This window comes from Pseudorca crassidens, chromosome 10, assembly GCF_039906515.1.
Source record: "Pseudorca crassidens isolate mPseCra1 chromosome 10, mPseCra1.hap1, whole genome shotgun sequence".
Taxonomy (NCBI): Eukaryota; Metazoa; Chordata; class Mammalia; order Artiodactyla; family Delphinidae; genus Pseudorca; species Pseudorca crassidens.
In genome coordinates this window covers 81,307,460-81,331,050 of record NC_090305.1, presented here as the reverse complement: position 1 = coordinate 81,331,050, position 23,591 = coordinate 81,307,460, and the positions used below count along the sequence as shown (strand labels likewise).

At 43.8% G+C, this 23,591-nt stretch overlaps 1 protein-coding gene across 3 annotated transcripts in view; it reads right to left on the bottom strand.

Moving 5' to 3' along the window:
• Positions 1–3,274: 3,274 nt before the first annotated feature.
• The window catches only part of SNTN (sentan, cilia apical structure protein), a 34,422-nt gene continuing 14,105 nt past the window's right edge, over positions 3,275–23,591 (bottom strand). Inside the window, exons 3-5 of one of the 3 annotated variants that reach the window (XM_067755081.1) lie at positions 18,600–18,755; positions 13,591–13,648; positions 12,479–12,656 (exon numbers count right to left, since the gene is read on the bottom strand). In XM_067755081.1, the coding sequence (XP_067611182.1) occupies positions 12,479–12,656; positions 13,591–13,648; positions 18,600–18,755 (392 nt within the window). Of the gene's footprint in view, positions 3,372–12,478; positions 12,657–13,590; positions 13,649–18,599; positions 18,756–23,591 lie in introns of those variants that run through there. The other 2 variants (XR_010947095.1, XM_067755082.1) reach the window with 2 other exon arrangements.

The window sequence follows — 23,591 nt, the reverse complement described above, 5'->3', positions numbered from 1 at the left end:
TTCCAACCTTTTCAGAACACATATGACTCTATTAATTACTCTCTGAAATGAGACTTCTGAAACTCAGCTGTAGAATGAAAGAAGAACCTAAGAAATATCACAGGAGGATGAATGAATGATTCTATCCAAATAGATACTAGAAAGTCAAGGTGAAGACACTTTTCTAACAGCAACATTCAGAGGCCACTGATTCCATCCATCTTTCCTTCCTTTTGTCCTTCCATCCATTATATATTTATCTGTTGCTAGGGAATTAGACTGGGCTCTAAAGAAACAATAGTGAGCAAGACAGATATGGCCTCTGCCCTCCCGGATCTTACGGTGCAAAGGGGCACTTGGAAAATTAAATAGCCACAGTGTAGTATGATCCGTTTTAAATAGGTACAAGATATTCATTATGTGAGCACATTAACAAGGGCACCTCAGGCAGTCCAGAAGGGAGGGCCAGCACGAGCTTCCTGGGAGAAATAATGTTTAAGCTAAACCTGGAGGTGAGAAGGAATTAGCCAGGTGAGGGAGGAAGCATGTACCAGGCAATAGGAACAGCATGAACAAAGGCTTCAACGTGGGGGTCAGATACAGATGGCTTTCTACATCTCATTACATTTCCAATTGTACCTTGTCCAGCTGGTCTGCCCTTGAATCTGGCTCTGACTACATCACCGTAGTAGGCTCCAGATCCTTCAGCTCTGTTCCAGTTTATCTTCAGTCCATATCCTTCTCACTTTTGTCAGAGCACCTCCCCGCAAGTACATCTGGTCAGACATACTGTGGCCCCAAGTCCCAACTCCTTAGGCTACTGTTCGAGGCTGTTCGCGTTTTGTCTGTAACCATCCTTTGTAGTTTATTTAAATCTCACTATGCTCTCAGCTCACTATTCTCGTCACAGCTTTGAGCCTGCCTTCTGCGCCCTTGGTTGAGCTCTTCCTTTCACCTGCACTGTCCTCATCCTCTTCATATCTGTGTGAGTCAGGCTTCCAGCACATTCCTGCTGGTACCCTCAAATGAGGCAGCTCAGAAGGATTAAAAAAGAGACGTGTGCTTACATAGATGTTGGCAGGGTTGAGGCAAACCAGCATGAGATGGGACGGTCCCCACAGCTACCCCATGACCACCTCCAGACCAGAAGGGGCAAGAGACGGAACAGTTTCCGGAAACACAAGGAGGGGCTCTATGGAGAAGTCTCACACCCCTCCACCCTCCCAGCACCTCTGAGGTCATTGGCCTAATCCAACAAGAAGCCACAAGGCAAGGTCACCTGTTAATGCCATCCACACAGGTCAGCTGTCCTGGACCCAGGGCAGGGGGGAAACGAGTGCAGAGAAGACCTGGAGAGATAAACAAAGAATAAACAAAAGACCACCCCCCTTCCCAACTGCTTTCACCATTCATCTCAACCTTTTGAAATAACATCCACTAACTGAGACCCAATATGGATGCCAACTCATCCACGATTCCTCCCACCTATGCCCTTCACAGCCCTCCAGCTGGACGCACTTTTCCTCACCTCTGAATGTGCCAAGTGCTTTCTCAGGATCTCTGTCATAGTACTTCTCATTCTGAACCTCACTTCCTCATAACTTACATGCATGGGTCTTAGGTTGGGTTCCCCCAAAGCAGACTCGGACATGAGATTTTTGTGTCAAGGTGATCCATTAGGAAGTGTTCCAGGAGGAACCGGTAGGGAGGCGGGAAGAAGGATGGGAAGGGAACCAAGGTAGGGTATGACTCACCGCTGCAGGGGAGGCTGGTCTGGGGGTCAGTGTACAGCTGGCTTCAGAGTTGACCCCATCAGAGGCAAGGGGCCAATTAGATGGATTTCCACACAAGTCAGTCATTGGCGAAGGACTTCGAGTTCTCTGAGCTCTCAGGCAAAGTGGCTCCAGCAGCCTGTGGTCAGACCTTAACAAAGGGACGGAGGGTCTGGCTGTTGAATATGGTTGCTCACTGGGAGCAGATGTGGACAAAAGTGGTAAAGAAATTGAAAATGATGGGGAGAAGCACTGACAGGTCTTTTATTACACACATCTTCCCTCCCTCCTTGGATACTAACTTCTCTAGGGCGAGCAATGGAGTCTTCTTTGTAACAGCACATATATCTTTATAACATCAAACACCAAGGCTGGCTTCATGGGTGTGACATATGTAATCCCATAGTGCTTAGAAGGAGTCCATGCTTGGTTTAATGCTCTGCTGTCACCACTGAAATTCTTAAAAATTACGGAGAATTCTTAATAATCAATGCACAAATTAGGCATTTAACATGTGTTTATTGAATGAAGGAATGAATGCCTGGCATTCATTAGGTGGTCAGTAAATGCAGGTTAAGTGGGCGTATCAGGAGGGACTATTGTCCTAAGTCTTCAACTTCAAAAATAAAGAAGAGGGAGTGGGGTCCTGCCACCTCGCCCCCTCCCCTGCTTCCCCCAGTCTTCACACCTTTCTAGGCCCCTGCTGAAGTGTGGGTAGGACTTGTTTATTTCAAACTGCTATTTATTTTTTTCTCTTCCCATGCCATGGAAAATTCCTGGCATCAGGCAGCCTCAGAGCAACACTATTTTTATTTCCCCAGTGAAATAATTAAATTTAGGCTCAGTTACTTTTCACTAGTAGAGAGGCTGTGGGCAAAATGGGACGAAGAGGCTGCTGCAGAGGGCTGGTTGCGATGGGTTCCAGAGAGACTAGGCATCATGATCTGAGACACACTTATCATGGAGCCACACGGGAAGGAGGTGGCGAAGGCTTTGTAAAATCACTCAGTCAGACCTTTCTGCTGAGTAGGACAACCACAAACATGTCTTAGAATCTTAGAGCTGGATAGAGCTGTAGGAATGATCTAGACCAGGGGTCAGCAAACTATAGGTCAAGGGCCAAATCTGGCCCTGCTGCCTGATTTTGTAAATAAAGTTTCATTGGACCATAGCCATGGCCATTCATTTGCGTGTCACCTATGGCTGCTTTCATGATACAGCAGAGTGAAGATGCTGTAACAGAGACCATATGGCCTGCAAGCCCAAACATACTTATTGTCTGGCCCTTTGTAGACAAAATGTATTGACCACTGACCTAGACAAAGAACGCTCACAATGTGTTATGTGGAAACTACTAGTCTTTCAGGATGCTCTATACAAAAGTATGCTGTGGTCAAATATCTTTGGAAAATGCACAAACCTTATCTCCCCTCTTGAAACTTCACAGACCCCATCACCCTACTGCAGCAGCCCCTGTCCATGCTGTGCCCACATGCACTGCACACTCTGCTTACTGTATGCACCTGTGGCTCTTGCCCTAGGTTCTTGTTCTGTTATTTGTTGTCTTTTCCTCCTGACCCAGGGCGCAGGGCAAGCTGGAAGCACTGGACAGTCAATGACCTTGAAAGCAGACATCAATCAACGATAGACAGTATAAGGGAGAGAATTCCTCAGCTTCCTTGCCTGTTGGTTGGGAAAACTCTGAGGCATGATCTACACTGTCTCCTAGAGCTCACCTGAGGGACCAAGACCCCGCTGTCCACGGGGATCAACCTGCTCATTAACGCACCTTTAGTGACTGTCCTCACTTCCCCTAGTGGAGTTCTTTGAAATCACCTCCCAAACAAACGAATTCTATTCTGATTCTTAGTGTGCTTCTGGTGGAATGCAAACCAAGATACCTACTAATTAAAGGCTCTGAGAAGTCCTGTAGTAAACATATACATATCTTCTTAATTTGGCCCTCAAGGCTTTTTTTTTTAAATCTGGCTTCTATCCAACTTCCCAGCCTAATTTTCCTCAAATCTCCCCCACTCATCTCAAGCTTTCTTTTTCCTATTTTTCTTCTTTTTATTTCATTTATTTATTGAGCCTATTCCGCTTAAATACATATATACGTTGACAGCAGGAATTTTGTTTATCTTCAATACCTATAATAATGCCTGGCACATAATAGATATTCAATAATATATTTTGAAAGAATGAGTAAATGAATGAATATTATAAAATATTCAGCTGAGTTGACATCTAGGTTCTGTGTACAACTATGTGTGGCCAATTTAAGGAAATATTTACTTATAAAAATAAAGTATAATTCCATTTTCATATTTATAATCTTCAGACTTTTTTAATGTAGTAAACATACAGTGTACATTAAAAAGAATGTAGCTCACAATACTTTTGTTTCCACTATGAATAGGAAAGTCTTCTTTCTTTTTTTAAAAAATTTATTTATTTTTTTATTAGTTTTCTATTTTATACATATTAGTGTATATATGTCACCCATCTCAAGCTTTTTTTCAATTTCTTGAACCCACCATATTCTTAATGATGTTATTCTCTTTCCTCATTGCCTTGCCAACACCTACTCACCTTTAAGGCTTTAAATACAATGTCATGTCATCCTGGAAGTCATCCAAAAAAAAAAAAAACTTAACCAGGACTAGGTGTTCCTGCTGGATATTCCTGGACTTCCCGTATCACGGTGTTTACCGAGCCACGCAATTCCCAGTTTGTGTCTACCTTCCCTCCAAACCATGTAGCTTTATTAGAATAAGGACCATGTCTGTCTTCCTACCCCACTGTATCCCGGAGCCCAGCAGAAGTGCTTCATAAGAATCTGTTGACAGTGTGGATGGACGGTTGAATGCTTCACGTACTCTTTGTGTCGGAGCAGAGGTAGCACACTGGTAGGGTTTGACCAGCTTCTTGGTCAAACTTTAACCTGGTGCCTTTAAGCCCAGCTCTCGACCAGGTCTTTCCTGTGGCCGCCAAGCCCAGGATTAGCAAGTTTAGTAAGAATCCTCCCACTCTTGATATCTAATCAATTTCTTCTTACTAATTTTTCACCTACTCCCTCACTCTGACCATTGCCTCTAAACCCCCGCTTCTCCCTTTTATATTCAGAGTTGAGTTCAATTTCTCTCCCCTATTTGAACAGTTTTGATCAATAGTCTTGATCAAAGGTTAGAGTTGAGCTCAATTCTATATGGAAATCTCCTTTACTGCGGTACCTGGAATAAAATGAGTCAATAAGAGGGAGAATTGATAGAAACCTATTTCCTGTCTCCTTCCCCACCATTCATCTACCACCTACCCAAGTCCCAGGCACACAGAACTATAACCTTTCCCTGCAATTACCACACATGTTCCTGCCTTCATATATATGCTGTCCCTCTTCTTCGAAGAAAGGGACTATTTCATCTTCTCTGCCTGATGATCTCCAACTGTGAATCATCTCCCAAAGGATTCTAAGGAATAGCTGGAATTATCATTAGCAAGATTTCCCAAGACATCCACATGTACTTTTTGATTACTTACGATGTACGAAAAACTGTTCTCAGTCTCCCAATTCATCCCACCACCACCCCCTTTCCCCCTTGGTATCCATAAGTTTGTTCTCTACATCTGTGTCTCTGTTTCTGCTTTGTAAATAAGATTGTCTATACAAATTTTATCAGATTCCACATATATGCGTTAATATACAATATTTGTTTTTCTCTTTCTGACTTCACTCTGCATGACAGTCTCCAGGTTCATCCATGTCATATATACACTATTGATATTATGTATAAAATAGGTAACTAATGAGAACCTACTGTATAGCACAAGGAACTCTACTCAATGTTCTGTGGTGGCCTAGATGGGAAGGAAATCCAAAAAGGAGGGGATATATGTTTATGTATAGCTGATTCACTTTGCTGTACAGCAGAAACTAACACAACATTGTAAAGCAACTATACTCCAATAAGAATTTAAAAAAGAAAAAGAAAAATTGTTCTCAGTATAGGGGTCAGGGGAGGGGTTCTGTCAGTTTGGATTCCACCCTCCCCCGCCCCCCCCGCAAAGCAGACCGTGAGACAGGAAATTAGGTGCAGGAAGTTTATAGGAAGGCGAGCCTAGGAAGCAAAAGTAAGGAAACTGGGAAAGTGAATTAAGGAAAGGAGGAAAAATAATAAAAGTATATTAACGGGTAATTTACCACTGGAGGCAACTGGGTCTCAGTCCCCCTGGGGACCTTCTGAGAAGCTGCGAAGGACTTGACTCATAATCAAAGGGTGGGGAGGCTTTGATTTGAGGATTTAGTCATTGATTTTCCTCCTCATTGGCTGAGAGTTGCCTCTGGGGGTTTTAACTCTCCACATGCCCATATGTCCCCTGCTGGCTATAGAGCAAGCTCCCAGGGCTCCAGAGAAGAAAGACGTGTGTACCTGAGGTAGGAAGTTGTCAGCGAGCTAGAGATAGTCTCCTGAGGTGACAGGGGGACTCAGAGGTGCTGAGAAGATACGTGCTGGGCATCAGCGTCATCCGCTACATAGTGACATTCAAAATCTATGACTCGTATGACATCAGCCCAGAGCAATGGGCATAGATGCTGATCGTGAATGTGTGCTGTGTACTTGCCAATGAGTACAATCAACCCATCCTCGTAAGGATACAGACACGAGTAAGAGTCTTAGTTCTCAGGCTGAGATGCTCCAGGCACAACTGACATGATTTCTCAGGTCTTCTTTCTCAGGAAGAGTGATGACCTCCTCTTCCTGAGGTTTTGCATCAGCCCCCAAGCAGCTCAGGACAGTTGAAATGAAGATCCGAACTGACATCATAAGCAAGTTGGCTTTGTGTGTGGCCTCAGGGTGCTGACAAAAGCCTCCTATTCCTCTGAGCCCGATCACCTGCCTCGAGCTTAATTTCAAAGCGGTCTCCTGGTCAAGAAACCGCAGTTCATTCCCACATGGTCACCCAGAGATTAGAAGTAATTTCCATTCTTCACCTCTCTTCCCTTTCTGATTTCAGGGAGCGGGTGGGTGGAGGGAATCCAGTGTGGACAGCTCATGAGTCATAAGCCCCGTTGCTCTGCCATTTAATGCCTTCACTATTCCACACATGCCTTGCAGGGGGAATCGAAGCTCTTTCCTTGAAGACCAAAGTGTCAGAGAAATCGAAGTTCTCCTTTTCCCACTTTTAATTTCACCATTGATTTTCATGAAGCCCTTCAGAGGCTCCCAATACCTCCAGCTTTCTTTCCCTCAAAGAGAGAGATTTAGAGGAAGCAGCCAGTTCCCAGCTTTCACAGGCCACTAGCGATGTGGCTGCCTTGTGACCAGATCAACCCGGTCCTGATCCTGAGGCCTCCATCTCTCTCCCTGGTGAAGGGTCCAAAGCTTTCCCAGGATTAACCTGTCCCACCGTGGGCTGCAAATCTGCTTGAGGTCAAAGCGTACTCTTAAGGTAAAAAAGGACAAGAAACTATAATGAGAAGCCGATGAGGCCAGTAAAATTTCTTGGAATATAAAGACTAATCATTGCATTTTGAAAAAGCTTCATATTATAAATAAAAATGTGCCTTTGGACCTGGCTGAGGTCCCATAACAGATAACACACAGAAGGAGGTGGAAGTGCACTTGAGGCTCTGCCCCCAGATAATCACAGCTGGAGAGCGGGTCTGGGCTCTGAGCTCCACTGTCTTGAGGGATTGTCCACTGTATGGGCTTTATTGGCCCCTAGACAATGGGGATGTTTCACTCTCTGTGTCTTTGATCTTGACAATACACTTTGCACGGCTGATTTGCTGGTTCTGAGCTAAGCTAAAGCGAGAGCAATCTTAAACTGAGTATAAATCTTCATTCTTACCGATTTTTAAAGCTAGCACAGCCTTTGTCATCAGACCCAGTGTGCTCATCTACCATTAAAGCACACCATGTTTTTTTTCAGCAAGACATTAAGCTGTGTCCAAGCAAATAACTTCATGTTCCCGTTTTCCACCTCTTCTGTTTGAGAAGGACTCATTCATTAATTTTTTTTGTTTCACACTCATCAAGCACCCCTTATACTCTAGGTGCTGTTCTAGATGTTGAGGATACTGTACAAGCCTGGCAGCGCACTTACTTTTAAAGATGTTACTTACAAGCTAGTAAATGGCCACATGAATTGTGTGACTTATGTGGCACCTTCAAAACTTATATAAAGCATAGTTACATGTTTTTAATCTACAAAGCATTGAGAAATCATCAGCTTTTTTTTTTTTTTTTTAATCTATGTCTTTTTTCTCTGGGACATCTCTTGCTTACGGACGTTTAGCCCTCTGTGTATTGGGCTTATACCACAGACTGCCAAGGTCAAAGATGGGAAAGGCAAGTAGAAGAGAGCTTTTTTTTTTTTTTTTTTTTTTTTTGCGGTACGCGGGCCTCTCACTGTTGTGGCCTCTCCCGTTGCGGAGCACAGGCTCCGGACGCGCAGGCTCAGCGGCCATCGCTCACGGGCCCAGCTGCTCCGCGGCATGTGGGATCTTCCCGGACCGGGGCACGAACCCGTGTCCCCTGCCATCGGCAGGCGGACTCTCAACCACTGCGCCACCAGGGAAGCCCCAGAAACAGCTTTTTAAGTGATTAAAATTTGTCCATATGGTCACTGGCACTTGCTATAATTTTCTTAAAAAAAAAAGTCCTGGTTAATACAAAAGATTATTTCAGAATGGGAAGGGATTTGGGGAACATCCGGTCACAGGGCACCCTTTCACTAAGTGAGGAAGAATCTGAGACCTGGAAGCAGGGGATCAGGCGCAAAGCCGGGAAGAAAAGTCCAGGTTCTGCCCTCCACGTCAGCATCCGCAACGCCCCGCCTAGCAGGTGCATGTCGGGAATCTCTTCCTCTCCCAAGGGCCCTTCTGCCCTTCCTTCCCTTCTTCCATGGCCTCCTTCCTGCCACTTATACTTTCTTCAAGCAAAACCATGGGCTACAGACCACACAGATTTTAAAATCCCATGGCCTTTCCCCAAAGGAAGAATTGCCTTCCTAAATGATATAGAAAGGCAAGGAAAACCAAGTTACACTGTTACTGCTTTTTCCCTTAATGCTTCTTGATTCCCTTTGGGTTCTGGACGCGTGAGATGCTGCTGCTTGCTCTTCCTCTTTCTCTCTTCCTCCTCCTTGTTTTGGAGAACAGCTAATTATAATCAGGTATAAGCTGTAAATCATGGGGATGCTCTCCTTTGGGGAGTTTTATATCCACACGTGTCCTCACAGAAAGGAGCCAGACTGTGGCACGAGATAGACGTGGGTTGGAACCCGGGTTTTATCTTCCACTTATTGCTCTGTGACCCTGGTAAGTCACGCGACCTCTCTAAATTGCATTCTCTAAATTGAATTCCGCTGAGAACTCTCGTTAGCTTTACCAGTGCCGAAGGTCAGCTGACGTGCAGGACTCCTGTTGGTTTCCTTCCAGCACTTACCCCTTTCTCACAAAGGACTATTTAAAGCACAATTCCTGATCTCATACTTGGACTCATTTTTAGAGGCTAAAATAAAGAAAATTAGGGGTTCCAGGACTGGGTATGTTTCTGTCATGCTCACGAAATTGCAAGGGTGCTCACAGCTCTTGTATAGGAAGATCTTAACTACATTTAATCACAGGAAACCTTCCCAGGGAGGCTCAGGTTTGCTCCTTTTATACAGTGATACAAGAAAGATTTTACCTGGAGTAACAAAGGAGATTATTCCATCAATTCCTATGTTTGCTGAGCCCATGCCTGAGAAGCAAATAACACTGCCCTTCTTATCCAAGTTATGGATTTTGTATTAGAGATTCTTATAATTTTCTGTCAGTCATTTCCTCCCTGGCTCCTCCCTTCCTTCTTTGAGAACCTGTCCATATACTTTGCAGAGTCAGTTCCCACAGGCCCTGCTGAGTGGGCACACGACTTGCATCCCTGAACATAGACAGCTAGATCTGGAATGATCCCTACTTGAATCCAGCCAATCAGGTTCTTGCTCTGGGGGATTGGAACTGGGCTTCTGAGATGCTAGTGAGTGTTGGTTGAGTGTTTAAAGAGAGAAGTGAAGCCAGCAATGGGGACAATGTGTTTGGCTTTTGGGCCTAGAATCAGAAAAAAATAACACAGAAAACCAAAAACCAAAAACCACCAAAAAAACAACGAGTCAAGAGGTACAGATAAAGAGAGAGGTAGAGATGGAAATGAGGGAGGGGCCACATGCAGACAGAAGCAGAGCCAAGAAACCAATCCATTAAGAGACACTAAGAGCAAAATCTTTATTTTGCTTTCTATCGCTGTTTCCAGTGTTTCATGGACATTAGTTGCATTCTCTGCCCTTTCATTTTGTTATATGCTGCTGTACTTTGTTGATAAATATGACCTGTGCCTTTTTGCTTCATGTGTGTGTGTATATGTGTATGTGTGTGTGTGATTCCAGTGCACTTTGTTCTTTGCGACCAAGGGATACCAGGACAGATTTGCATCCATCACCACCTGTGATGACCAGTAATATTTTCAAGATGGAACCTTTGAAGAGTAGAGCTCATGGTCCTGGGACCAGAACCAAGAGGTGAGGCTCCTGTGATCTAGGGTCTTAGCACAGTGCTCATCAATTTATCTGTCACTGATGCTCCGAGAGCTTTTGCTGTTTTCATTCTTTGCATCAGGCTAAAATAGATTCTATAATTGATTTCCCCCTCAGAGGAGTGTGGTTTCCCATCTGGGATGGAGAATCATAAATCCTTTGGGAGCCCCAAGGGTTGGAATGGCTCCAGGATTCCTCCTCACACCATTGGCCAGGGTCTCTTTTTTCCTTTTCTGAAAGGTGTGAATCTGACCTTTCGATTGGTCACCAAGGTTGCCATATTCAGCTACTTGTGACTAAAATACAAAGGGCTTGGAGGGAGCACAGCCCACAGATTCTATTTGAGGAATGCCAAATGGTTCTCCAGGACCCAGCTGGTACCACGCTCTCTCTCACACAGTGCCTGAAATGTGCACAGTTATTTTTGTTAAATTATATTATTGCTCATGAAGAAGTCTAATATTAAAACAAAATCAACAATGCCCACAGAGAGGGCAGAGAACTCTGCAACCTGCCAGCTGTGTGACTCTGGGAAAATCAAAACCTCTGTGTTTTGGTTTCCTCATCTGTGAGATGATAATACTAATACCTACCTCAGAGGGTCATGATGGGAGTTAATATTTGTAAAGCCCCTAAAACAGTACCTGGCACATGGGTTGAGTCTTGTTGAACACACATTCCACCTATTAAGATGGTGACAGAGTAAAGTCTGGGGCTTTCCCTGACATGGTACATAAACTCTTGGACTCAGAATGCCTAAGGTTTGGAAAGTAGGGAGGACTAAGGAGTCGGGTCTTGGTGGATTTGGAACACTGCAAGATGAGATAACACTTCTCCACACCAGGGTCAGAGGTCTCCCTTTGGAAAGGGATCCTTAACGTGTTGGGCTGGGAAGAAAAGAGGAGATGAGGGAGGGAACTCAGGAAGCTACAATAATATTATAATGAGTAAAAGTCTTTGTGCAAGTCTATCTCAAAGATTCAGGCATTGATGGGTGTGTGTGTATAATTTAAACTCAGGAACATAGGTATAGCCATAGGGGCTGTGTGTCTTTAAGACATGCCCACCTTTAGATCATATTCTCAAGGAGTCGTTGGTTAAATCATGGCCAGAAATTACAAAAATATTGGGATTTGGGGGATTTAAGTCATATTTACTTAGGTAGAATTCACATACAGTAAAATTCACCCTTTTTAGTGTGCAGTTCTAAGAGTTTGACAAACGTGTGCAGTCATGTAACCATCACCGCAGTCAAGCTATAGAACATTCCCATCCCCCCTAAAAGTTCCTTTGTGCCTATTTGTGGACAACTCCGTTTCCCAACTGCAGCCGTGGCAAGCACCGCTCTACCCCGCCCCCCATAGTTTTGCCTTTTGCAGAATGTCAGTAGAGCTTATCTGACTTTGATCCCAGGTCTGGTGATAACAGCTCTTTTAGCATCCTGTAGCCCTTATCACAATTATAATTATACTGCATATGCAATTGATTGATGAATTGTTCATAGCCTATCTCTACTGCTGGACTTCTGCAGGCATGTCTGAAGGCAGGGACTGGCTGGTTAATTACTGTATCCTCAGCAATACCATCAAGTAGAGGTTCAACACACATTGTTTAATGAGTGAATGAATGAGGGACTCAATGATTATAAGGAAAGTGCTCTAAGACACTACTGATACAGCAAAAGCAATGCAATATTCAGTGGTATCAAATCTATCATATTGTAAAGCACCAGAGACTATATTATTTAAACATTTTTGAAGAGTAGGCATAGACTTTTTAGTTACACTGGGTCTGAACATTAGCAATCAGAACCATCCTAGGCTACCCCAGATGCATGATCAGTACCTTCAATTAATTAAAAATAAAATGAAAAAAATTTCAATAATTTAATACTGTCTTTTGCCATTAATTTGTCTAACTATATATTTAAAGCTGTTTGTTGCATAATTTTTTTTTTTTTTTTTGCGGTATGCGGGCCTCTCACTGTTGTGGCCTCTCCCGTTGCAGAGCACAGGCTCTGCGCAGGCCCAGCGGCCATGGCTCATGGGCCCAGCCCCTCCGCGGCATGCGGGATCCTCCCAGACTGGGGCACGAACCCGTGTCCCCTGCATGGCAGGCGGACTCCCAATCACTGCGCCATCAGGGAAGCCCTATTGCATAATTTTTACACTCCATATATTTTGTAGCAAATCTGACATTACCGTGATGCTTAACAGTAAGATCATGAAATCCTCAAAATCCAGCTTATTTTCTGTATGTTCGTCGAGTTCAGAAAGGAGGTCTCTGCATCTTGGTTTGGTTTCTTGTCCCGTAAGAATAAAGAAGAAAAAGCAAAAAAACCGAATTCATCATGCCACCTCGGTTTTACAGATAATATGCAATAGTAAACATGTTATTAACAACAGGTCAAGTTGCTACCAGTGCTACTAGTTGAGCACTGTATTAAATCTTTTCATGGGTTATCTCACTAAGTGCTCACAGTGACCTTATTGAATATGAACTATTATTTTCCCACCCTACAGAGGCAATGCCAGAGACTCAGTGAGAATGAAGTGATTTGCCCCAAGCTAGGCAGCTGTGAGTGCGGAACCAGGATTCAGCTCATTGGCTACCCGATTCCAGAACCCACACTCAACTGCTACCCTACTTCTCTACAGGTACAGATACTGTTATGGTTTCAGAGTACAATCCCTTTGTTATTGGAGGTATCCACTATGTGCTGCACTGAGCATAAGATTATCCAGAAATATGGAATAAAATATGCTAAAAGAAAATATGTGCTTTGGAATATTGTTCAGCCCTAAGTTTGATCATGAATCAAACCCAAGTTCATAGTCATCAGCAACAGAGTGAGGGAAAACATGTGAAAACACCTAAATGGAGGGGATTTTCAGTTCCAGCCACAGCTCATGAAATATCTTCCCAAGTGCATCAGAAACGTTAAGGTCATTTGATTCACTGCATTTAGTTTAACCCCAAACACTCATCCATGTGCTGGCTGCAAAAAAAACCATCACAGCAATGACTAAGGCCCTTTAGGAGTGATGATACATTCCTCTTACAGGCTTAGACCTTTCATGTTTCTCTAGGCTGTTCCTCAAGAGGTCACACCTATCAGTGAGGGTGAAAGGACCTGTGTCTGTCTCCCTCCAGGAAGAGCTGGAGATAAGACAGAGAGAGAAGCCCTTTACTAGAGTAAAGCACTCTGTTTGCTCAAAGGTCAGAGATGGCTGGAGGTCTTCCTCCTCTTTTTGCTGCATATTTTAAGACCACGGAGCTGGAGGAGGTCCAGACTTCTTGGGGCCTGACCCACCATCTTGCTTTTTATCTTCTTAGCAGTGCTTTTAGGTGCTCAGTTTTACTATCTCTGACTGGCTATAGAGGGCTAAGTCAGATACCCCAAATTATGTTTAGGCTTATGAGAAAGGACATATTCCTTTCAGACCCAGGCCTCAGCCAGAAGGTCTGGCTCAGTTTACCAGAGAACCCTGTGTGAGGATTTAGGAGAAAGCCCAGTTAGCAATGGAGACTCTTATGCTGTACCTGCCTGAGGGACTCTCACGGGGCGGAGCTGGGTGGTTGGTCCAAGACAGCATTCTTTTTTAACTAACTAATTAATTAAATTTATTTTTGTTGCACCGGCTCTTAGTTGTGGCAGGAGGGCTTGTTAGTTGTGGCATGCAGACTTAGTTGTAGCACGCATGCGGGATCTAGTTCCCCGATCAGGGATGGAACCCGGGCCCCCTGCATTGGGATCATGGAGTCTTACCCACTGGACCACCAGGGAAGTCCCCCAAGACAGCATTCTGACATGACGCTACATGTCTGCTCAGCGGAGGGAAGTTATCACCACTGAGACTGAGGATGCCAGGGATGAGCAGTCCCCTCAAGTCCCCTGAAATCAGTCTCTGCTCTCATCTGGAGGAGAGGGCGCGATTGCACCGTGGTCTGGCTGAGTCGGCTGCTAGAGATCCCAGAACGGCTGCCTTTCCCGGTTTTGCCTACACTGAGGGACACGAGGCTGAAGGTGTCTTTTCTGGTGACTTCGGTTTTAATTCTTTTCCTCTGATGTTCTCAGAGGGATGGCGAATCACATCAGGATGATCCGTCTACTAGGTCCTCATTTTCATACTTGTTAAAAGCTCACTGAGGTTTTGCCAGCTACACGCAGCATTCTTTTTCTCTCTAGTATCTGTCATTTCTTTCGGCCTCTGATGTAAGCCGGTAATGTAGGATTTGTTCTCCCACCCGCTCTGTAAAGACTCCCCAGAACTTTGGATCTCTTGTCTAATTCTGCCTGATGTTTCTGGCTGAAAAAATAGCTTTTCTTAAAAAAATTATTTCAAAAATGATATGTGTTTAATATTGGACATTTAGAAAAAACAGGAGCATGTAAAAATAACCCTTTACCCCATTACCCAAAGATAGCTTACTATTATTAACATTTCTTTCCAGTTATTTTTCTGTGTCTCACACTGTAGTACTCTGTCTCTTTCTCTCTCTCTCTCTTTCACACTCACAGACACACACACCCAGGCACACACTCCTTTTTAAAAAATTTATTTTAATTAATTAATTTTAAACATCTTTATTGGAGTATAATTGCTTTACAATGGTGTGTTAGTTTCTGCTGTATAACGAAGTGAATCAGCTATACATATAGATATATCCCCATATCTCCTCCCTCTTGCGTCTCCCTCCACCCTCCCTATCCCACCCCTCTAGGTGGTCACAAAGCACCGAGCTGATCTCCCTGTGCTATGTGACTGCTTCCCACTAGCTGTCTATTTTACATTTGGTAGTGTATATAAGTCCATGCCACTCTCTCACTTTGTTGTAGCTTACCCTTCCCCCACCCATGTCCTCAAGCCCATTCTCTATGTCTGCGTCTTTATTCCTCTCCTGCCCCTAGGTTCTTCAGAACCTTTTTTTTTTTTTTTAAGATTCCATATGTATGTGTTAGCATACGGTATTTATTTTTCTCCTTCTGACTTACTTCACTCTGTATGACAGTCTCTAGGTCCATTCACCTCACTACAAATAATTCAATTTCATTTCTTTTTATGGCTGAGTAATATTCCATTGTATACATGTGCCACATCTTCTTTATCCATTCATCTGTCGATGGACACTTAAGTTGCCTCCATGTCCTGGCTATTGTAAATAGTGCTGCAATGAACATTGTGGTACATGACTCTTTTTGAATTATGGTTTTCTCAGGGTATACGCCCAGTAGAGGGATTGCTGGGTCATATGGTAGTTCTATTTTTAGTTTTTTAAGGAACCACCATACTGTTTTCTATAGTGGCAGTATCAATTTACATTCCCACCAACAGTGCAAGAGGGTTCCCTTTTCTCCACACCCTCTCCAGCATTTATTGTTTGTAGATTTTCTTTTTTTTTTTTTTTGCGGTACTCGGGCCTCTCACTGTTGTGGCCTCTTCTGTTGCAGAGCACAGGCTCCGGATGCGCAGGCTCAGCGGCCATGGCTCACAGGCCCAGCTGCTCCGCGGCATGTGGGATCTTCCCGGACCGGGGCACGAACCCATGTGCCTTGCATCGGCAGGCGGACTCTCAACCACTGCGCCACCAGGGAAGCCCTGTTTGTAGATTTTTTGATGATGGCCATTCTGACTGGTGTGAGGTGATACCTCATTGTAGTTTTTGTTTGTTTGTTTGTTTGTTTTTCAGTACGCGGGCCTCTCACTGTCGTGGCCTCTCCCGTTGCGGAGCACAGGCTCCGGATGCGCAGGCTCACGGGCCGAGCCACTCCGCAGCATGTGGGATCATCCTGGACCGGGGCACGAGCCTGTGTCCCCTACATCGGCAGGCAGACTCTCAACAACTGCGCCACCAGGGAAGCCCCCTCACTGTAGTTTTGATTTGCATTTCTCTGATGATTAGTGATGTTGAGCATTCTTTCATGTGTTTGTTGGCCATCTGTATATCTTCTTTGGAGAAATGTCTATTTAGGTCTTCTGCCCATTTTTGGATTGGGTTGTTTGTTTTTTTGATATTGAGCTGCATGAGCTGCTTATCAATTTTGGAGATTAATCCTTTGTCAGTTGCTACATTTGCAAATATTTTCTCCCATTCTGAGGGTTGTTTTTTGTCTTGTTTATAGTTTCCTTTGCTGTGCAAAAGCTTTTAAGTTTCATTAGGTCCCATTTGTTTATTTTTATTTCCATTTCTCTAGGAGGTGGGTCAAAAAAGATCTTGCTGCACACACTCCTTTTTAACTTTATTATGGAATAATTGACAAATATAATTGTATATATTTAAAGTGTACAGTGTGATGGTTTAATACACATGCGTTGTGGAGTGATTTCCAAGATCAAGATAATTAACACATCCATCACCTCACAGAGTTAACTTGTGTGTGTGTGTGCGTGTGTGTGGGGAGAATGCTCAAGATCTACCTCAGTGACCTTCAAGCATGCAGTACCGTATTACTAACTATAGTCACCATGCTGTGCATTAGAGCCTCAGAACTTATTCTTCTTAAAATTGGAAATTTGCACCCTCTGACCTATACCACGCCACTTTCCCCTTCCCCTAGCTCCTGGCAACCACCAATCTATTCACTGTTTCTATGAAACAGGTTATAAAAAAAATCACTTGTGGAATTAAAAAAAAAAGCTGATTTCACACACACTCTTTTAAAACAATCATAGATTCACGGGAAGTTGTACCCTTGACCCAGCTTCCCCCAGTGGGTGGCACCTTATATCACTGTGGTATGCTAAAACCATATATATTTATATCTTAAAGGAACTATAATACTGCTCTTTTAAACGTCTCAGAATACACATAGAACCTGAGAGACTGTTTACTTTTAAGTTTTTTCTTGCTCAATCTACCATTAAATGTTGGTGGTTTAGGTTCTGTGTGAGGTCCTCCTTTTTTCTTATGCATTTTCCCTAGGCTACTATTTTCCAAAGTTTGAACATGTACTGCTGGTAGAATGTAACACAGCTTTAGGTGATGCAAGAATAAATATTAAATAAGAATGAACAGTCATCTATATTTTTTTACTACCTTCCACTTTTACCCACTGAATTTACATTTAAAATGGTGATCAAGGCTCCTTATAAAATAATTTCCTTTAAGTAGAGCGTTCTCTTAACAAGTTCTAGGTACATTATAATACAGGCTATAGGCAGATATGGGAAAAATATTGAAGATGGTATTCAGGTGGCTGAGGTTTGAGAAAGATGCCTCTAGATGATTTAGGTCACTTCCTTCTGTTCAGTAACCATTTTCACATTGCCCACTCTCACTGTTACAGATCTCTATTCTGACCTTCCCGCTCACATATCCTGTTGCTGTCCGAGTTTCTCCACTTGACAGTTTCAAGGACATCTTAAACTTGACACGTGCTAACAGAACTCATCACCTGCCCCCACCTCCCTCCCTACCTCAAATCTGCTTATACTCCAGCCTTCCTCTTCTCTGGAAACGGGACCACCGCCCACTTCCTCCCACGGTCAGAACTGAGGTATCATATTTGTCCCCCTTGCTCTTCAGCCCTCATGGTTATCAGATCCCGTTCATTCCACCTTCCAGATGCCTCCCATATTTGGTGCCTTAGTCCAAACCAACATCTTCTGTTTGGATTCCCTCCCCACGGTTCCTCTTTTCTTCGTTTCACTCCCCATCCCAACCACAGTCTCATCTCCTACTGCAGCTGGTGTAATTCCTTCGACCCGGATTTAGAAACTTCCCTGGCTTCCTCCTGCCCTCACGCTATGCCTCTGTAAGAAGTGGCTTCTCTTCACCGCCCCCGGCCTCCTCTTCCACTGCTTCCTACTTCCCTTCCTCTTCTCACCAATACTTGCCCTCATAGGTCTTTGACATGCTTTATGCCAAATCCTCTGCCGGGCATGCCATCATTCTCATCCTGCACGCACCCCGCCCCCGGTGCCTGCTCACTCTTGATCTCCTTCTTCAGATCTTAGCTATACCTTAATTTCCCAGGAGCTCTTTTTTGACCACCAAGCCCAAGATGGTCCCTCTGTTTTATTCTGTCACTGCACGTTCTACTCTTTCACGGTCCTCTGACTATTTCTAATTACTTTTTCAGCACATCTCTCTACTCTGCTGGATTGTTAGCTTGTTCACTGCATTAACCCCAGGGCACAGCTCATTTCCTGGCGTAGGGTAGGTGTCCAATAAACATTTGTGGAATGAAGCAACATAATGGTAACTTCGAGCTGGAGTTGTTGACTCTTTGGGCCAGCCGTTATGGCGTGGCCCCCTGTTTCTTGGTACCTATTAGTTCTCTTACCTCTGTGAAATTCCTATATTGGGTTTGCAGTAGATTTTTGGCAGTAGCTTTCCCAAGTTTGCCATCAGGGTCAGAAAAGTTTCTGAAAATCATAGCGGCAGTGGTGATGGCTTTTTCCAGATCTGAACCATTGCGTAGAGCTGTGAAAGAAGAAATGTACAACTGTGTAGCCTAGGTTAGAAATGACCCTTCCCCAGACATGAGGCTCTACCTTCCAGGGGAACTTAGGGAACAGGGATGGAAGGTTTGTGTCAATGTGATCCTGGCCTTGGGCTCTTTGCCACCTATCTGGGAGTGGGACATGGGGGAGTCTGATCCTTGACCTTTAAACCGTGGAGAACAAAAGTCCCTCAGTAGCAATTAGAATTAGTAGAATTAGGATGAGATTTATCACCCTCTTCCCCTGTGACCTTGGGAAAACACCTGACCTCTCTAAGCCTTGGTCTTCCGACGTGTTAATTTCATTCAGTTATTCAACAAATCTTTATAGAGCATCTACCGTGTGCTTGGCTCAGTCCCTGGCATTAAGGATACCTCACTGAATAAGACAAAGTCCTGCTCTTGTGGAGTTTATATTCTGTGTCAGATAGAGCATCACCACATGCCAGTGTGATAAAGGAGAATGATATCCAGGACAAGTCCTTTGATATCATGATAGACAAGGGATCTCTTTGAATCATGGCCTCAATCACAGTGATCTAGCTGGTTTCTCTGATTTAAATTCCTTGAAAGGATGGTACTAGCTCAGTCCCTTCCAGTGGGTAGCACATAGTGAACTCTGAGAAGTGCACGAAGGACAGTGAAGAAAAATCTTATCCTCTCTGTTCTCTCAGTCCCCAATACATCCCCTATTATAGAACTTTTCCTGCTTTACACTTATTGCATGTTTAATCATCTTTCTCTCTAACTAGAATACAAGCTCCATGAGGCCAGAGATCATAGCTTTTTTTATCACTATATTCCCAGTGACCAGCACAAATGCCTGCTATGTAGTAGGCGCCAGTAAATGCTGTTTAATGAATGAATAGGAAGAAGAGAAAACAAAATCCAACAGCTTTCTGCCCAGGTAAAGTGCAACAATCATGGATTCAAAGAAAGATGATCAGTCAGATATTTGTGACTTTTGTATCGAGCACTTACTGTGTTTCTGGTACTTTCTGAGCTGTTCAGCACATAGAAGTGACAGAACCAGATGTGGCCTCTGCCCTCATCTATATTACAATCTAGTGGGGTAATAAATAATAATCAAGAGGATATGTGTGTATACATATATTTGTTTTATACATATTTCACAATTATTTATTTATCCATATACGCATATATTATGCATATTTGCAACTTGTATGAGGCAAAGAAGGTATAGAAACAGAAGAAACAGAAAATTACACAGTAGGTCTCAGAGGAAAAGTACTGAGATAGGTTGTCTTGGAGGCATCTACTATATAAGTAGATTAATATTTAAGCTAAGACCAATACGGTGGGAAGGACCTGCCATCTAAAGGGTGGGGTGGGTCAGCCTGGGATTAGGGTTGTTTTGAGTGTTCCAGGCTCAGGTAACAGCATATGTGAAGGCTCAGATCAGGAGTCTGGCACATTGGAGGAGCTGAAAGGAGACAGTTGTGGCTGGAGTCTAGAGGCTGAAAGTGTGTTTCATTAGAAAGGCTGGCAGGGGCTAGACCATCCAGGGCTCCTAGGTTCTGGAAAGGAATCAGGATTTTCCATCAGATGTACAGAGAGGGCATTAAAAGATTTTAAGCATTTAGTTTTTTTTTTTTTTTTAATTAAAGTTCAATACACAACATGGTTAATCAACTATACCCCAATATAAAATAAAAATTTAAAAAAAAGTTAGATGGAATGACAAGAGTTAAGAGGAATGCATGAAGGGAAAACAACTGTGGACCTTCTCAGTTTTTACTGTATCTCTGAACAGGACTCCGACTAAACGGTAAAGGGTGTATATAAACATCTGCCAAAGCATTCTAATCAATGTGTTGGCCTCTCTCTCTCTTGCATGAGGAAATGTGTGTCCTCTCCATCCCCCCGTGTCATTTCACCCACAATTAGGCCGAAGCTTGAGGCATTCGGACTTCCTGGCCCGCAAATGGATAACTCTTTTTTGCCCCCCACTCAAGAGTACCCACTTATTTGCTCCAAGCTAGAGCAAGTCAAGGACATGTGTGTAAGCAGCAATCTGGTTGGGATAGGAAGTTGGAGCTGCCATTTATTGTGCATCTATTGTGTGCCAGATACTTTAATAAATTGTATATTTACTTCTCATAACCACCATAGGGATTATTATACCATTTAAATTTTTATTGCATTTTTAACCTTTTTATTTTGATATGATTATAAATTTACAGGAAATTGCCAATGAATACGCAAAAACAATCTCCCGCACCTGTTCCCCCAAGAAACACCTTGCATAATTACAGTACAACATCCAAAGCAAGGAACTGACATTGATACAATCCACAGTTTGTTCAGATTTTACCAGTTACATATGCCCTCATCCTCTGTGTGCGTGTGTGTGTGTAGTTCTAGGCAATATTACCAAATGTGTACCTTTGTGTAACTATCACCACAATCAATATACAGAACTGTACCACCAACATAAGATTCTCTCATAGTAACCCTTTATAGTAACAGCCAATCTTTCTACCTGCCCCCTCCCCCATTCCTAACCCCTGGCAATCACTGATCTGTTCTCCATCTTCATGTTATGAAACAACACATGTTCTGTGAATGGAATCATACAGAAGTTCTCTGAGAATGGCTTTTTAAACTCAGCATCATTCCTTTGAGTTTTTTTTTCTGTTTTTATTTTTTTATTGGGGTATAGTTGCTTTACAATGTTGTGATTCCCGTGCGTTTTCTTAAAAAATAAATTTATTTATTTGATTTTTGACTGCGTTGGGTCTCCGTTGCTGCAAGCAGGTTTTCTCTAGTTGCAGCGAGCAGAGCTACTCTTTGTTGCAGTGGGCAGGCTTCTCATTGTCGTGGCTTCTCTTGCTGTGGAGCACGGGCTCTAGGCGCACGGGCTTCAGTAGTTTGGCCACACAGGCTCAGTAGTTGTGGCACACAGGCTTTGTTGCTCCACGGCACGTGGGATCTTCCTGGACCGGGGCTCGAACCCATGTCCCCTGCACTGGCAGGCGGATTCTTAACTATTTTGCCACCAGGGAAGCCCCTCCCTTGCATTTTATCCAAGTTGTTGCATGTAGTGATGGTATTTTCCTTTTCATTGAGTAGTATTCCATGATATGTATGTACCACATTCACCACCAAAGGACATTTGAGATGTTTACAGTTTTGACTATTTTAGTCCCCTTCCCACATAAAGTTGAGAATAAGTTTGTCTGTTTTTTTTAAAAACAACTTGAATGTTGTTATATTTCATTAAACTTAGAGAGCAACTTGGGGAGAACTGATATCTACTATGTTGACTCTTCCAACCCATGAACACTGTATGTCTCTCCATGATTATACCATCGTATAGATGAAGAAAGGATAGGATCTTGCTGAGGACACATTAATAAGTGGCAGAGCTTGAATATGAATCCATGTTGAAAACATAAGCCTTAAGAAGACAGGAATGTTTTGCCTGTCTTCTCTTCTGTGTAAACTTCAGCACTCAGAACAGTGCCTAGGATCTAGGAGGTGCTTCACAAATCTGTCGAATCAACGTCTGCAGAATCCGTGCCCTTAGCTTCTTACTCCTTGATTTCCTCTTTGGTTTCTGATCCTCAGTCCCATCCTGACCTGTGGCTTCTGTCTGCTAGTCCAGTGGCTGGCTCTCCATCTAGACTACTATCCCAGACTCAGAAAGTTCCCTGCTTCTTTGCATTCAATTTTTAGCTCTTTTCCCTCCTACCCTTATTCACCTCTTCCCTTCACTTCTGCCACATCCTGAAACCCACATTTAAAATTGGGATTTTTTGGCTTCCCTGGTGGCACAGTGGTTGGAAGTCCGCCTGCCAGTGCAGGGGACATGAGTTCGAGCCCTGGTCCAGGAAGATCCCACATGCTGTGGAGCAACTGAGCCCGTGCGCCACAACTACTGAGCCTGCAAGCCACAACTACTGAAGCCCGCACGCCTAGAGCCCATGCTCCACAACAGGAGAGGCCACTGCAGTGAGAAGCCCGTGTGCCACAACTACTGAGCCTGTGCTCTAGAGCCCGCGTGCCACAACTACTGAAGCCCATGCACCACAACTACTGAAGCCCTCGCACCTAGAGCCCGTGCTCCGCAACAGGAGAGGCCACTGCAGTGAGAAGCCCGTACACCGCAACGAAGAGTAGCCCCCGCTCACCACAACTAGAGAAAGCCTGCGCGCAGCAACAAAGACCCAATACAGCCAAAAATAAATAAATTAAAAAAGTAAAATTGGGATTTTTTTCCTCAATTACCTAAGATTTTCCTGCTCATCAAAAACAAGGAGATGGCATATTTCTTTTATCTCATGTCTCCCTTCCCTGGAAGGTGGGGTTGAGGTGGTGAGGAGCTGTATGGCGGTAACTTGGCATTTAAGCAGCTAAAGAATAAACTCTGTTTATAAATAGTCTTGCTTTTAAGAAGCAAAGTGCTTAGAAGAAACACCTTAATTCCTTTGGAGGTAAATGTCCGTTCTGTAACTTTTACCAGTTGGTTTATTTATTCATAACCCAGAATAACTAGACAGGGCTTTAGTATGGGTTGTTTTGCTGGGTCTGAGACTTCTCATGGGGAACAGTAACCTCTTCCTCTCCTGGCTGTGCCCTTCTGGAAAGGAACGGGTGAGCTTCCAAGCTGTGAGTGAGCTTGCAAGTAATGATGGACACCTTTCTTTTTTTTCTTTTTTTCTTTTTTTTGCGGTACGCGGGCCTCTCACTGTTGTGGCCTCTCCCGTTGCGGAGCACAGGCTCTGGACGCGCAGGCTCAGCGACCATGGCTCACGGGCTCAGCTGCTCCGCGGCATGTGGGATCTTCCCGGACT